Source organism: Mustela lutreola, chromosome 7, assembly GCF_030435805.1.
Source record: "Mustela lutreola isolate mMusLut2 chromosome 7, mMusLut2.pri, whole genome shotgun sequence".
NCBI lineage: Eukaryota > Metazoa > Chordata > Mammalia > Carnivora > Mustelidae > Mustela > Mustela lutreola.
Window position 1 is genome coordinate 126,730,742 of NC_081296.1, and position 15,209 is coordinate 126,745,950.

The 15,209-nt window shown below is 41.3% G+C and overlaps 1 protein-coding gene across 3 annotated transcripts in view; it reads left to right on the forward strand.

Moving 5' to 3' along the window:
• Positions 1-12,900, forward strand: part of GALC (galactosylceramidase) — a 66,085-nt gene extending 53,185 nt beyond the window's left edge. For 2 of the 3 annotated variants that reach the window (XM_059182605.1, XM_059182606.1), the window contains exons 13-17: positions 739-889; positions 2,888-3,068; positions 5,303-5,466; positions 6,826-6,902; positions 10,951-12,900. In XM_059182605.1, the coding sequence (XP_059038588.1) occupies positions 739-889; positions 2,888-3,068; positions 5,303-5,466; positions 6,826-6,902; positions 10,951-11,097 (720 nt within the window). In that variant the 3' untranslated portion in view covers positions 11,098-12,900. Of the gene's footprint in view, positions 1-738; positions 890-2,887; positions 3,069-5,302; positions 5,467-6,825; positions 6,903-10,950 lie in introns of those variants that run through there. The other variant, XM_059182607.1, reaches the window with a different exon arrangement.
• The last annotated feature ends 2,309 nt before the right edge of the window (positions 12,901-15,209 follow it).

Sequence of the window (15,209 nt, forward strand, 5' to 3'; positions counted from 1 at the left end):
GGTTTTCTCTGGTTAACAGATGAGTCATCAGTGAAGGGTTTTTTTGTTTGTGTTTTTTTTTTTTTTTGCATTTTTCTCCCTTAGTAAAGTCCTAAAAAGTAAGTAAGCAGATCTCTTATTTTTTTTAAAGGTTTTTTTTTTTTTAAGATTTTATTTATTTACTTGACAGAGAGAGATCACAGTAGGAGAGAGGAAGGAAAGAGATCACAGAGAGAGAGGAAGGGAAGCAGGCCCCCCGCTGAGCAGAGAGCCCGATGCGGGACTCGATCCCAGGACCCTGAGATCATGACCCGAGCCGAAGGCAGCAGCTCAACCCACTGAGCCACCCAGGCGCCCAGCAGATCTCTTATTTATGTGATTTGAATATACACGGGTTCTGAGGAGCTTATAGTGTAGTAGCAAAGAATAGACAAATAGAAATTTTGGTGTCATCTAGTCTTGCTTCCTCCATGGAGGGAAATTCTTTTGTTTTGGTTTTTTTTTTCTCCACATCTTTAATGTCACTTTCAAGAGAAATTCTTTTAAAATCCTATCTACAAAGTATAATTTTATAAGGTCTTCTAAATAAAGAAAAATATCTCAAGGCCTTGATTTTGGGTGTGGCCTTCCTGAGTGGTTATGAAGTTTTAGCAGAAGTGAGTCTGGCTTTCCTTTAAGTTGACTTTTCAAAAAGTTGATTTTGCCCAAATGAGATGAGCCAAAGCACCTGGCCTTGACCTCTGCATTTTCATTTTCCAGCTTCTCGACAGCGGCGGCACTTTCACCCTGGAGCTGCAGGAGGACGAACTCTTCACGCTCACCACTCTCACCACAGGGACCAAGGGCAGCTACCCACTGCCTCCAAAGTCCATGCCCTTCCCACAGGTTTATAAAGATGATTTTGATGTTGGTAAGTTTTTTTTGTTTGTTTTTATTAAAACTTAACATGTTTTCCCTTTTTAGCACTAGTGGATAGATTTCTACCTGTCAGACGGCTGCGTGATAGAACTCCTGTAAAGTGTAGCTCTCAGTGTCCACGCAGTAACTGAGACCTTGTTTCTGTGTTACCTCAAGGTGACTCAGCTTGTGAGCCCTGCATTTTTCAGTGCCAGAAAAAACGGAGAGGTCATTGTGAGAATGAAAGCTATAATCCTAACTTGGTTTTGGGGAAGCTTAAGGTTTGTGACCCTGCCAATGTCCTGTTATTCACACCTCATGAAAGCCATTCAATGAGTTTCCTCAATGAGTGTGGAGGTCAAGGTCCTTCACTTTCTGCAGGGCTAGTGGACTGAATGCTGAGGGGAGTTAGGCTCCCCGTGGGGGCTTCATCTTATTATCTACCTGGGAATTTTATGTTTACACCCTCCAGGTTTTCTAGGAAGATCTGTCCTAAAGCTGTTAGAAAAGCTTTTGATTTTAGGTAACATAAGAAAGCTGCTTGAAAAGTTGGAAGGCACAGTCATTGTGGGTATAGTCCCAGATCACTCAGTAAGTGACAGAACTTAGTGAGCAAGAAATGTACAGCTTCTGGATCTCAAAGACAGGGTCAGGTAGCTCTCTTCTTTGCTCCTAAAATCCATAGCTGTAGGAGAGAAACAGGGAAGGGGACTGCCATTGAGAGAGCATCTTGAACCTCCTGTCTGCAGGGCTGCTCTTTGCAGCACGGCTGGTTGGAGACTTCTGCTACCCGCTCCTGGTCAGTCACTGGCCGCAGGTCTCAGCAGCCTTTCCCAGGAAGAGATATGTGGGTTAATTGCAGTACGAGGCCCCTTGGACTGTGTATTGGAGTCCTCTCAGTTATTCGCAGAATGGAGACAACAGGGACCCTTGGAGGCTCTGTGCTTCGTTTCCTGCCAGTTCTCTGAAGTGGCCTCTTAGAGAATGCATGAATAGGCCACCAGAAATGGCTTTGCAGTCTGTTGCTCACTTGTGTCGTGGCCAGAGTAATTCCTCTGGTCTTCAGTAAAGGAGTCTGTGTGGGATACGGCCTCATGAATAAGAGAGAAGTTCCCCCAACACCAGAATTACTTATTCTATGACCTGAAAACCGAAAAGCAATTCTAAACCTTCAAATCTAAAATGTAATGCTTTATTGACTGCAAAATAAACTAAAAACTATAAGTCAGGCTGTAGCGCTCCTTTATGTGTTTCTTAATTTCTCAAATGATGAATAGGAAAACATTTAGAAAAGCATGACGTGTGAAATTAGCTGTAAGATTATGACTAAATTTGCTCTTCTCTAGCCTTTGTCATTGTAAAAGTGTAATTTAATTAAACAACAACAACAAAAAAATTGAAAGATAGCTGAGGCCCAACTGCTTCTGCTCCATTTTAGAAATAGAAAAGAAAATTTGGAATATTTAAATTCTGTGATTGACATAGTGAGCCATTCCTAATCTTCTGTCAGCTGATGACTGTGACCAGGGACTTAGAACCTTGTGTGGCAGACACTAGAAATAACAAAACTAGCTCTTATTGAGCCCTTGCTAGGTGCTGCTTTATGTACACGCTTGACATGCTTTCTTTCATTTAATTCTCTTATCCTCACGCCCACGTAGAGAGGGGGGTGCTTGAGACACAGGACAGTTAAACAAGTTGGCCGGGGGGACAGACTGAGTAAGAATTTAAATCTTGGGTCTGCCTTTCTCTAAAACTTATGATCTTTCCTCTTATGCAGTTGCATGGATTAAATATGTAAAGTCTGTCTATCAAACTGATCGTATTGGTATTGAGTAATAATGATGATATACTTTATTAACTTAACCCTTAAACTTCCGCTTGTTCTAAGTATCATTTACTCATTTAGGACTTCTCAAGAGTGTTTAAAAAATGTGCCATAAAATATCAGAGAAGAGAGATTCTGTAAGAATTTTATACTAACCAGAGAATTTAATTGTGTTCTGAACAGATTACCCGTTTTTTAGCGAAGCTCCGAATTTCGCTGATCAGACTGGCGTCTTTGAATACTTTACAAACATTGAAGACCCTGGGGAGCATCGCTTCACACTACGCCAAGTTCTCAATCAGCGGCCCATTACTTGGGCTGCTGATGCGTACAACACCATCAGTATTATAGGAGATTACAAATGGTATATAAAACTGGTGTCCTTAATGTAGATCTAGCCGAAATAACCTTGTGATGTTGTCAGGTACATTCTGAAGCAAAGACTGTTCAGTGGTCTTCCTTGTACAAGAACCTAATGGGTGTGTGGTAATTGTTGAATATGAAAGCCACAAGCCAGCATGTGGTTTTGCCGCCTCAGTGTCCTTCCCTCATATTTGCCAGTTTAATAGTGATTGTTGCAGGAACAGATTGCTTTTAATGTAAAAATTAAGGACTTTTGGATCCACTTGTAGTTTATTTATTTATAAACAGATCTAGTGATTTATGCATTTTTGGTTTTGCTGGGGAGTTGATTTGTTGATCTGGTGTTGCCACCTGCTGGATCCATTGTAGACTTACACTGTTTTAGCCTTCGTGGAAAATCTGTTCACCGGCTGACGGTAGATGGCAATAGTGAAAAGCAAATCAGCTTTTACTTGGTGGGTGAGTTCAACTCTTTTCTTTAGGTATTTGTTAAAGACACAATTTATATTTATTCTACACTTCAAACGTAGTGACCGAACCAAAACTTCACCTTCATTATTAAAGTCATTTGTGGGATTCTAATGTACTGATTTATACCTGTTTTAGGTGTTTCTTTTCTGCTTTTTCTTTTAACTAGTATAATTCCGTGAAACAAAACTCACACATTCCAGGTTTTGTGATAGTAGCTGTTAATGCAAAGTCACCAAGCAGCCGTATCTATTACTTGGAAGTTGGAGCAGGCAGGGATGATAAATCTGAAAAGAGCCTTGACTTGTTTATCTGTGGCATGCTGCTGAAAGTCCTTATCCCTTCTCTGTTGCCTTACTCTCTATTAGAAATCCCAATTCTAGGGGCGCCTGGGTGGCTCAGTGGGTTAAAGCCTCTGCCTTCAGCTCAGGTCATGATCCCAGGGTCCTGGGATCGAGCCCCGCATAGGGTTCTCTGCTCAGCAGTGAGCCTGCTTCCTCCCCTCTCTCTCTGCCTACTTGTGATCTCTGTCTGTCAAATAAATAAAATCTTAAAAAAAAAAAAAATCCCAATTCTAGTTCCAAACTGCTGTAAGTCTTGAGAAATTTTTAGTTACCTGGTTTCTAGAACCCAGAGTTATTGGGGTACAATGAAGAATGCTTGCCTAACTTAGGATAACCCTGCAAGGCCTGTCTTTTTATACAACAAAAATGCCATTTATCCCACATCTCTGTAGTAGACACTGTATCCCGATTTTCTGAACATGCTAGCTCACTAGCACGTGTGACTTTTTTCATTTGCTACCCGTGGTCTTATTATGAAGCAGGTAGCTGGGTTTCCTTTTCTGAGGGATGGGCCCCATTATTTTGATTGCCAGTTTGGAAGTCAGCCACCATCGAAAACCTTTAACTTTCTGCAACAACTGTTATCCTCCTTGCTGTGAGTGCTACAGAAGAGTGGCTCTCCCCGAACCCAGACTTCTGTCTGGCAGGGACTCTAGAAAAACCAAGGCTCTTCAACTGTCGTAGAGATGGGATAGCGCACCATCTAGAGAGTAAACCAAACATCTTCATAACTTTGAAGATTTTGCAGCATTGAAATAGCAGTGGTCATCTTCACCGCTGCAGTGGGCAAGGAGGCGGGAAGAGAGGGAAGCGGCCGGGGAGGGGGAGAGTGACAGAGTTTGAACGAGAAAGAATGAGGAAAGGGCAGTGACGCCCTTCGAGAAGGGACTGTTCTCATCCTTCTTAGCGCTGCTTTCGTGATGCAGCCCTCTGCTCAGGAATATGCAGTGACTCTCGCCAGCAGCCCAGGCAGATCTACACATCTGGGCCTGACTTCCGAGACCCTTTCAGATTTAGGCTCTTCCTATTTATTATGTGCCGTTTCCCAATATTTCCTCCTGGATTCGAGGTAGCCTTCTTCTAATGTTATCGTCTTAGGAGGAGAAGTTGTTTTATTATAGAGAGATAAGAGATGCATTAAGAGACTTGAAAGCAATAAGTACTATTTTTTCCAGTTACATTAAAAGAGGCAATGAAATGACTTAACTTCAGTCACATAAAACTTAAAACTGTCATCGATGAGATTTTTTTTTTTTTCCTGAATCAAGATTCTTGAAGCCCATCCCTGCTACACGCACAGACTAAGCAAAGCACATACTCACCTCAATTAGAAGTCTGGCAGCATGTGGCTGTGAAGGGACACGTTTGTGCGGCATTCGGAGAGGCATAATTAAGAGCGCTAACTAACAGTTTCATTCTGCAGGTCCAATCTGACTGTAACGTGTGATGTTTACATAGAGACTCCTGAGAAGGGAGGCGTGTTCATTGCCGGAAGAGTAAACAAAGGTGGTATCTTGATTAGAGGCGCCAGAGGAGTTTTCTTCTGGATTTTTGCAAATGGAACCTACAGAGTTACAGGTGATCTAGGTAAGTGACTTCTGTAGCACATGACTCGCTATGACATATGCCACGGTGAGCTTGTCACTTACTGTGTAATGAGAGAGCTTTACCTCAAGGGGCTTGGACGTCTAACTGGGAAGAGATTCAGCACATGGAAGCAAAAACCAAATGATTCAAAATTGGAGAGTTAATTAGAGAGGCAGCAATGTAAAAGGAAACAGTGCCCAGCTTTTTCAGGTAGAGCTGAGTGAGGCTGTCAGGGTAGGATTCGCATAGACTGGGGTGAGGTGGACGTAGTAGGGAGAGAATGACCGGGAAACCCCATAAATAAAAAGCAAGACTACAAGAGCGTGCTGGTGTGCTTACGGAAATACAAGGAGAGGGGTTGGTCTGCTTAAAATGGAGAAATCCTGTTTCCCAAATTATTGAATAATTTGAAAACAGCTTGACTTTTTTACATTCATCTTGAACAGCCCTTATTTTTATAGAATAGTATTTTATCCAGGATAGGTGCTTAAAATATGTCCGTGTTGAATTCTAATTCACTTTGGTGTTGGTACATCCACTCTGTTGAAAAAGACCGTATTGGTGCTGTGTCTTCCTGATTGCTTGCCTCTTGACTTCCCCTGCATTTGTGAAAAGCCTTCTCTCCTATGCCACTCTTTGCCTCTGCCTAAGGTGGAAAGGGCTCCACAAGTGAAAAAGAAAGTGGGTTATAAGGACAGTAGAGTAGGACTGCAGAGTCATAGCATGACCCATCTGGAACGTTCCTTGCTGACTGTCCAGTCCAAACCAGAGAGGTTAATTGATTTGCCCGAAGTCTCAAAATGAGCTCGTAGCAGAGCTGGAACTAGCAATTTACATCCAGGTCTTTAGTCCCCACTGTTCTTATGTTTTAAACTGCCCACTCAACATCTTATTCTGGTTTCTCTCAGGCATTCAAGTATAACCTATCCCCAAATTAACTCATTGTTTTCTAATTCTTAGTTCATGCTATTCTCATGTAACCAGTTAGGCCAGCTAGAAATCTTGTGGTGATCTTTGACCACTGCTCCTTATTTTTATCCAGTCCAGTTGAGTATAAATCTGTGCCTGAACTGTAGAAGCTGACACATTATACTGTGGTTGGTTTGTGAGTTTAGTTCACTGGTTCTCCTGTGAACTCACATAGAATATGTGGCCCAGAGGAGGATCCCAGGAATGCTTGTGGATTGCATGCCTGAAGGAAGGATTTTTTGTTTTAAATCAGTGGTAGATCTGGAAATGTAGATCTTTATTAAGACTTACTTTGTTACGTATAAATGCTGCCTGAGAACCCTAACTGAGCTCTGTGATTCTGTGCTTTTGATTTTAAAAATATATCAGGATAATCTTTCTGTGTTGCAGCTGGATGGATCTTATATGCTTTAGGACATGTTGACGTTACAGCAAAAAAATGGTATACACTCACGCTAATTATTAACGTAAGTAATGCTGACCAGCATGCCTGGAGGTAAAATATTTTCTTGTGCCTTTCTGGCATTTTTTGTTACCAGGTAAGAGGGGAAAACTGTGATAAATGTAGTAATGGAAACAGGCAGGGAATCTGCTAGGAAGCCAGCAAACCAGCAGACCCTAGGGTGATAGTGTGTGTCAGGGTAAGCCCGCAGGAGAACCGCCAGCTGTTGAATTTATCACTCTGCAGTTTTTTAAAATTTTGGTTCTGTTTTTTAAACTCAGGGGTAATTGGTAGATAGTCAATAATTGAATCAATTTTTTTCCAAGTTGGCTGAACCAGGATTATAAATTGGAGCCTATAAATTTATTTTTGGTAGTTGAGAATAATTTGGTTTTCAGTGGTAAGTACAATTTTTTAGAAGTTGGTTTCCATGAAGACCCTTGTCAAAGGAGATACCAGATTAATTGTAGGATCACAGCATCAAAACATACTTGTCCAGATCCCTGGGTGATCATGAGTTATTGCTGGACGTGCTGTGTGGAAACTTCTGTGTCACACAGGGCTGCTCTCTGGCTATTGGGTTCTGCCCTAAGTTGGTTTAGGTTAGAGCAGCAGCTAAATTATGGAAATCAGATACTGTTTTCAGGTTGTTCGTGTCTCTTCTTTAACCACCCAAAATGACTACACGTTTTTCAGGTGGTAACAATACGTTTTGAGCACCTGGTTTGGGAACAGCATTGTGTGTTGAACTCTGCCACCCTCGATGGGCACAGCTTTGTTCCCAGTTCTTCCCTCTCGTGGTGAACGGAGGCATCTGGGCTGGCTTGATATGCACGTGGAGGGGAGGGTCTGCTAGCTGCCTCCGGGGCCGTGTATACTGCTGTTTGATTAGGCAGATATTTAGAAATGTAATTGTGTTTTGAATTTTGACAGGTATTGCCCTATTGCTAGCCAAGCTGTATTCAGTTTTATAGCAGTTATAATAATATTTGATATTACCTATTTTTAAGGATTATTTTTCAAACTAATTGATATGATTTATATTTCCATGGTAATTAGGGAACTTTACCCCTTACTATGTTTATTGGCTATTTGTATTTTTCTCTCTTCTCTGAAGTTACCCGTTTGCATTCTTTCCTCATTTTCTTACTGTATTTTCTTTTTCTGATGGATTCATATGAATTTATTATATATTCTGAGTGATCACCTGTTGTCTGTTATGTGTGTCACAGATAGTTTTCTTCCGTCCTGTTGTGTGTATTTTTTGCTTACGGTATGTTTCATGAATAGAAGTTTTAAATTTTGATTCTGCCAAATATTTCACTTTTGTTCATGGATTTTGTGTTTTATTTAAGAAGACCTTCATCTTTCTCAAGGTGAGGAACCTTTTTTTTTCCTAAAATAAACAAAGTTTAGGATTTTTTTATGTTGAAGTCTTTTTTTTTTTTTTTTTTTTTAAGATTTTATTTATTTCAGGGGGGAAGGGGCAGAGGCGGAGGGAAAGAGAGACTCCCAAGCAGACTCCTGCTGAGCAAGGAGCCCTGCATGGGCCTGGATCCCAGCTGAGATCATGACCTGAGCTGAAATCAAGAGTCGGATGCTTAACTGACTGAGCCACACAGGCACCTCCCCGCCGTGTTGAAGTCTTTAATACATCTGGAATTTACTTGTAATCATAAGGGATCCGGATGAGCCCAATATAATTTTTTTCATAACAAATGGATGGCCATCATCATTCATTACATAGACTGTCCTTTTGCCTATGATTTGAAGGCCACCTTTTTGATGTAACAAATCATCACATGTGGATAGGTTATTTCTGAACTTTGTTCTTTATATTGGTTTGTCTTTTATTATCCAGTATCACACTTTAAAGTGTGTTGACTTTCCAAAATCTTGGATTACATAGCTTCCTCCCTTGTTCCCTTCAGGTTCTTTCCTGACCACCTCGTATAAAACAGCACACATCTTCATTTCTGTCCCTCCTCCCTTAGGGAATGAAGTGAGCATCCTTTATTTATTTTATTTTTTTTATTACTTATTTGAGAGAGAGAGAGAGAGAATGAGCAGAGGGGAGAGGCAGAGGGCCATGGAGAAGCAGATTACCCACTGAGCAGAGAGCCCAATGTGGGGCTCGATCCCAGGACCCTGAGATCATGACCTGAGCCGAAGGCAGATGCTTAACCCATGGAGCCACCCGGGTGGCCCTTAAGTGAGTGTTGGTAGCCGTAGGCATGTTTGGACCAGGCAGATCCATGTGCCGACTGCCTTGCTGACACCTGCTGACTCCCTGCAAGTTCTTCACCTCTTTGAGCTTCTGTTTCCTTATCTGTAGAAGGAGGATAGCTTCTGTAGGTTGTCTTAGGGTTAGATCGTGTTTTCTTCTTTCCTTTAATACATGCCTGTTAGGCACCTTTTATATGTACTTTCCTAGATGCTAGGGATGCAGCAGTATTGAATAAGACACACAAGGTTCCTGCTCTCGAGAGCCTGTATTCTTCTAGGACACGCGTTGGCAAAGTCTTTCTGTAAAGGGCCACACAGTAAATATTTTAGGCTTTGTGAGCCATCTGGTTTGTGCAGCTTTGCTCAACTTTGCTTGTATCGTGAGAAAGCAGCCACGGACAGTAGGTAAAGGAATGCATGTGACTGTGATTCCAATAACGTTTTATTGATAAAAATAGGTGGCTGGCCTGTGGGCCAGAATGGCTGTCTTGCTCTAAAACAGTAAGAAAATCAAACGAATCAATCAGTCAGTTAATTTGTGAAGAAAAAAAAAAAACAAAAATGAAACGGGACAATGAGATAAGGTAGCTCCCCTGTCAGGATTCTCCAGGTCCAGAGACCAGGGAAGGACTCTGAGAGTTGGTGCTCTTTGAGCTGAGGCATGCCTGGTGGGAAGAGTGTTCTGGGCAGAGGATGCTGCTTGTGACTGGGCTGGTGTGAGGAGCAGCCTGGAGGCCAGCGGCGGGCATGGGGAGGGGGTGCAGGGCACCTGGGCCATATGACTGTGTGTTGGCTCTGGGTTAGTAGTCCCTGGTGGCCACTTTGAGGGCTGCGGAGAGCTGTGCACGTGTGTGACAGCAGGAGTGTGGGTTCCCTGAGCGTAGAGTTGGACAACTGAGATTCGGGTTGCAGCTCTGCTGGTGAGCTGTGATTTTTTGACTTAGAGTCTCATGTCTCCCTATCTTTCGCCATAAGATGAAAGAAGAAAATGAAGGCCCAGCGCATTGTAATTCTCTGACATAAAAACAGATCTCCACTGACTATTTTGGTCCTCAGTCTCGTGCTTTGGATCTTTATTTAGCTCTTCGCCCTTTGAAATTAGCCACTTTTACATGTTTAGCTGCAATTGATATTCTGGGACTATATGCTCCTAAATGTGCTGTAATAATGATAATGAGCGCTAGTGTTTACTATCCGCTGTCTGCCGGGCACTTGGCTCTGTAGGAATGGCAGCTGTCTGAGGAAATTATTTTATCTTTCTCCGTCAGTGACCAGTGAGTCATTTCTATGGATATGTCCCTTCTTACCCTCTGATCTCCCCGACTGCAGTCATCAGTTTAACTGATGGTTACTGTTTTTCTAACCTAAGGGTGGGCTCTTCATGTGACTTTGAAGTGGTATTCTGTACATGGGGTCAAAAGGACTTAACTGGATGGATGGTTTGGCTCCAGTAGCCGTGTCGAAAGAGCTGGTGCCTGTTGGACAATGTGTGTGTGTGCAAGTACTGGTACATTACAAATATTTGTTTATTTTAGTGGGCTTTTGTCCAAAATTTTATGATGCTATGGAAAGTGGTACATTTCTGTAGGTTTTACAGCATCTTGGTGGGGTACAAGGAAATCCTCCTCGTGCCTTGGAAACTCTTTACATACGTAGATAAGAATTTCCTCTGAGAGAGTTTTTCCTGTGTTTCCAACTTTTGCTCAGACTGTGGAATTGGGTTTTGCCATGGTCTGAAGTGAGAAGGATGTTAGCTCCACTGACTAGATTGGCTGTACACATTATGAAACAGACCTCAGAGAATCGTTTGCATATGTCTTCAAGGGGTGCATTTGTTTTTCCTCCAGGGCCGGTTCTCCTCTGGCATGCTGAACGGCCAGTATGTCTGGACGGGCATCCCTGTGAGTTTCCCGAAGAACGGCTGGGCTGCCATTGGAACTTACTCCTTTGAATTTGCACAGTTTGACAACTTTCATGTGGAAGCCTCAAGCTGATATTCATGGAGCACCATAGAACCACTCTTTGGATTTTCTTTCTTTTGTTTTTGGTTTTGGTCGAGAGCCAATTCTTTTGATGGATCAATATTGAGCCTCTTGGAGGCTAACAATAGTGAAGAGTAAACGGGGAGAGAAATACATGTTTACTTGATCTTCTGGAAGATATTTTTAGAACCAGTGCCCAGGGGAAACCGATGAATCTTGAACATGACCTGATACGTCCCCTAAAATCCAAGCTGTGCAGCGGTCCTGTTGTGAGGAGTGGTTTGGGTGGTTCACACCTCAAAGCCTTGGCATTGACGCTGAGGTGGCCGTCTTCACTGAATGAGCAAGGGATGACGTGGATGGCGGTAACTCGATCATCACAGAAACGGACCATGTGTCTGAGTGAGCGGATGGCTTCGTCCAGAGGTCACACCCCACCGCAGGGAACTGAAGAACACTGCAAGTGCTGCTTTTTGGAAACTACTTCAACCCATTAATCTTAACACTCTAAAGAGTATTTTTTTTTTTTCTTTTCCTTTTTACGATGATGCTTTTGAATCATAGATATGATGAGTGGATCATTTGAAAAACGCCTCACTAATAAACTACCTCTAAAGCTAGTCCTGCAGTAATCAATGTGAGCAGATTAACTGGGCTGTCCGCAGTTTTTAATTCTTTTAAATCCAGCCTTTAGTCTTGTAACCCGTAAAGCTCTCCGTGAACATTTTCCCAGGCGGCCGGGAGGAGGACAGAAAGCCCACGCGGACACGTGGGCCGTGCTGTCCGCGAGTCCACGGGCGAAGCTGTAGCAGTTCTCTGCTGTGTCATTTCATGGGGCCTTTCGCGGCCTGTCGTCTTGTGTGCCACGGGTGAAGGACTAGCACAGCTCATGACTTCTCCCCGTGTGTGGAAGAAGGGGAACACTGAGCTTCTGCCAGTTCATAGAATTGGATCATCCTCTAATAGTTGTGTGATTAGATGCATTCATTTCACGAAAGTACAAACGTGTTCGTATTGAAGTGTGGGGAGCAAATTTCTCATGCAGTATGATTTATATGTAAGCATTAATGAACCTCCTAGAAATATGTCCGTTGTTCGTGTCAATAAAGTAAATTCTAGAATTCTCTAAAGTGAAAGTTCAAAACTTCACTGGACTAATTCTATGATTTTGGAATTTGTAACGGATTAACATAGGCTAAACTGACATGAAGTTTCATATTTCTGTTAAAGACAAGAAGCTAAATATTAGAATATATCTAATAGAGATATATTCTCTTATAGAGAAAAAGTTTTAATTAAAACGAACTCTAAGTGATTTCCACTTCACGACTACATATTTTTTTAAGTTAACTTTATTGTGGTATAATTTACATACAATAAAGTGTCCCCGTTTTAAGTATACTGCTCAGTGAGCCTAGACAAGTGGATACACCCACAAAGCTAACACCCCAGCCAATAAGGAATATTACCATTACCCATTACCCATGACCCATTACCCTAGAAAGTTCTCGTGCGCACCTATACAGTAATACCTTCTCACCTGCCCCCATCTCAGGCAACTGTCGATCAGATTTCTGTTGATACTGATAAGTTTTCCTTGTTCCAAAACGTTATAGAAGTGATAGACACTATGTACCTTTTTGCGAAGGGTTTCTTTCATTCAGCATAATGCTGCTGAGGTTTGTTCATGCTGCTATGTATATCAATGGTTTGCTCCTTATTTCGAAGAAGATTCCATTGTATGGTTAAACCGCAGTTTGTCAATTTCTCCTCCCTCACTTTTTGGAATTACAAATAAACCTGTTCTAAACATTCGCTTACAAGTCTTTGTGTGGACATCTGTTACCATTTCTTTTTTTTAAGTATTTATTTTAGAGAGAGCAGGCAGAGGAGCAGAGGGAGAGAGAGAGAAAGAGTATGAAGCAGACTCCCCACTGAGCACAGACCCTGCCTCGGGGCTCAATCTCCTGACCTCCAGATACGACCTGAGTCGGACACTTAAGCAACTGCACCACCCAAGTGCCCCTATTTTCTTTTCTTAATCAATACCAGAGTGAAACTGCTGTATCTTTAGGGAAATGTATGTATAGCTTTATAAGAAACTGCCAAACTGTTCTCCAAAATGCTTGTATGATTTTACACTCCCATCAGCAGTGTTGGAGAGTTCTGGTTGCTCCACATTCTCCGCAATGCTTCATGTTGTTAGTCTTTCTAATTTCAGGTGCGTGGGTGTGTAGTAGGTACATGACATGTTGAGCATCTTTTCGTGGACTTAGTCATTATTCATATATTTTCTTTTGTGAAATGTCTGTTCAGATCTTTTGCTAAAAAATAGGGTTTTCTCTCTTATTGAGTTGTAAGAGTTCTTTATATAATTTCAGATGCAATTTTTTAAAAGGTTTTATTTATTTGAAAAAAAATGCATGAGTGGGGGCCGCAGAGAGGAAGAGGTAGGGACTCCCAAGCATACTCCCTGCTAAGCATGGAGCCTGATGCGGGGTTCAGTGTCATGACCCTGAGACCATGACCTGAACTGAAACCAGGAGTTGGAGGCTTAAATGACTGAGACCCCTGGGTTTACCCAGATGGAATTTTAAATCAGATATTTTATAAATAGTTTTCTCCTAACCCATATCTTTTTAAGAATACAAAATTTTGACTTGGAAGTACAGTTTTATAATTTTTTTTTTCCTTTTAGGGTAGGTGTTTTTTTGGTGTCCTAAGAAATCTTTGTCTATCCTAAATTCACAAAGATCTTTTTCTTTGTTTTCTTCCAGAAGTGTTATATTTTTAGCTTTTAAATTCAGGTCTGTGAACTATTTTGCATTACTTTTTGTATATGCTGGGAGGTGAGATTTGAGGTTCATTTTTTTTCCTTTATGGATAGTCAAGTTTTTTTTGAGTATCATTTGTTGAAGAGACCATCCTTTGTGAAAAATCAATTGACTATCTATGTATACATCCAGAAGTAATCACTGTATTCTGTTCTGTTGACTTGTATGTCTGTCCTTAGGCAAATACCACACTGTCTTTATTTCTGTAGCTTTATAGTCAATGTCAAACTCAGTTTAAGTCCTCTCAACTTGTTCTTCAGAATATTTTTTGCTACTAGAGGTAAATGTAAAGTTTCTATATAAATTATAGACTCACCTTATATATTTCTGCAAAGAGCTTGGGGAGTTATTATTTAGGGTTACAATAAAATTACAGTTCAATTTGGAGAGAATGGATTTCTTACTTCTATCGACCCTTCAATCCATGAACATGTTTCACCTTCCACATGTTTAGGCTTTCCATACTTTTAGCCATTTCTGTAGTTTTCTGTAGAGACCAAGTTTTGTATGTATTTTAAATTTATCATTAAATATTTTATGGTTTTTCGATGCTGTTGTAAATGATTTTTTTAATTTCCTTTTTCAATTATTTGTTGCACATACCTTGAAATACAGTTGCTTTTCTTGTTTGACCTGTAAATACCACTGCTTGTCCCAGCCTTCCTGGTAGGGGTGCAACATGGAGTGTACCAAATGCCTCCAGTGGCCACCCACCACTGGAGCAGGCAGGAAGAGCACCCTGGCCCGAGGACGGTAAGCGCCTCTGCCCTGCAACGCCCTTGCAGTATCTCTGTGCTGCCTGGCAAAAGAAAGAGGTCTGCGGATCCCAGCTCCACTATCACAGAGCAGATCAAAATGGGCTTAGGGCCTGGGGAACCCTAATAGAAGCAGCACTATTCCAATTTCTACATTTCTTGTGTTAGTTCTGGCCATTTGTGTCTTACAAGGAATTTGTCCACTTCACATAAATTGTCTAATTTATGGGCATAAGCTTGTTTGTAATATTTCTTTGTTATTATCTGTAAGATGTTCCTAATATGGCCAACTTGTGCTTTCTTTGTTTCTTTTGATCTTTATTAGTAAGAGTTTTGTCAGTTTTATTTATCTTTCAGAGAATCTGCTTTTGGTTTCTTATATTTTTTCCCCTATTGTTTCTTCATTTTTTTGGTTTCATCCATTGCTGCTTGTACCTTTATTTTCTTGTACTGACTTTGGGTTTAATTTGCTCATTTTCTAGCTTAAGATGTAATCTTAGATGATTAGGTTGTGATTTTTTTTTTTAATATAGAC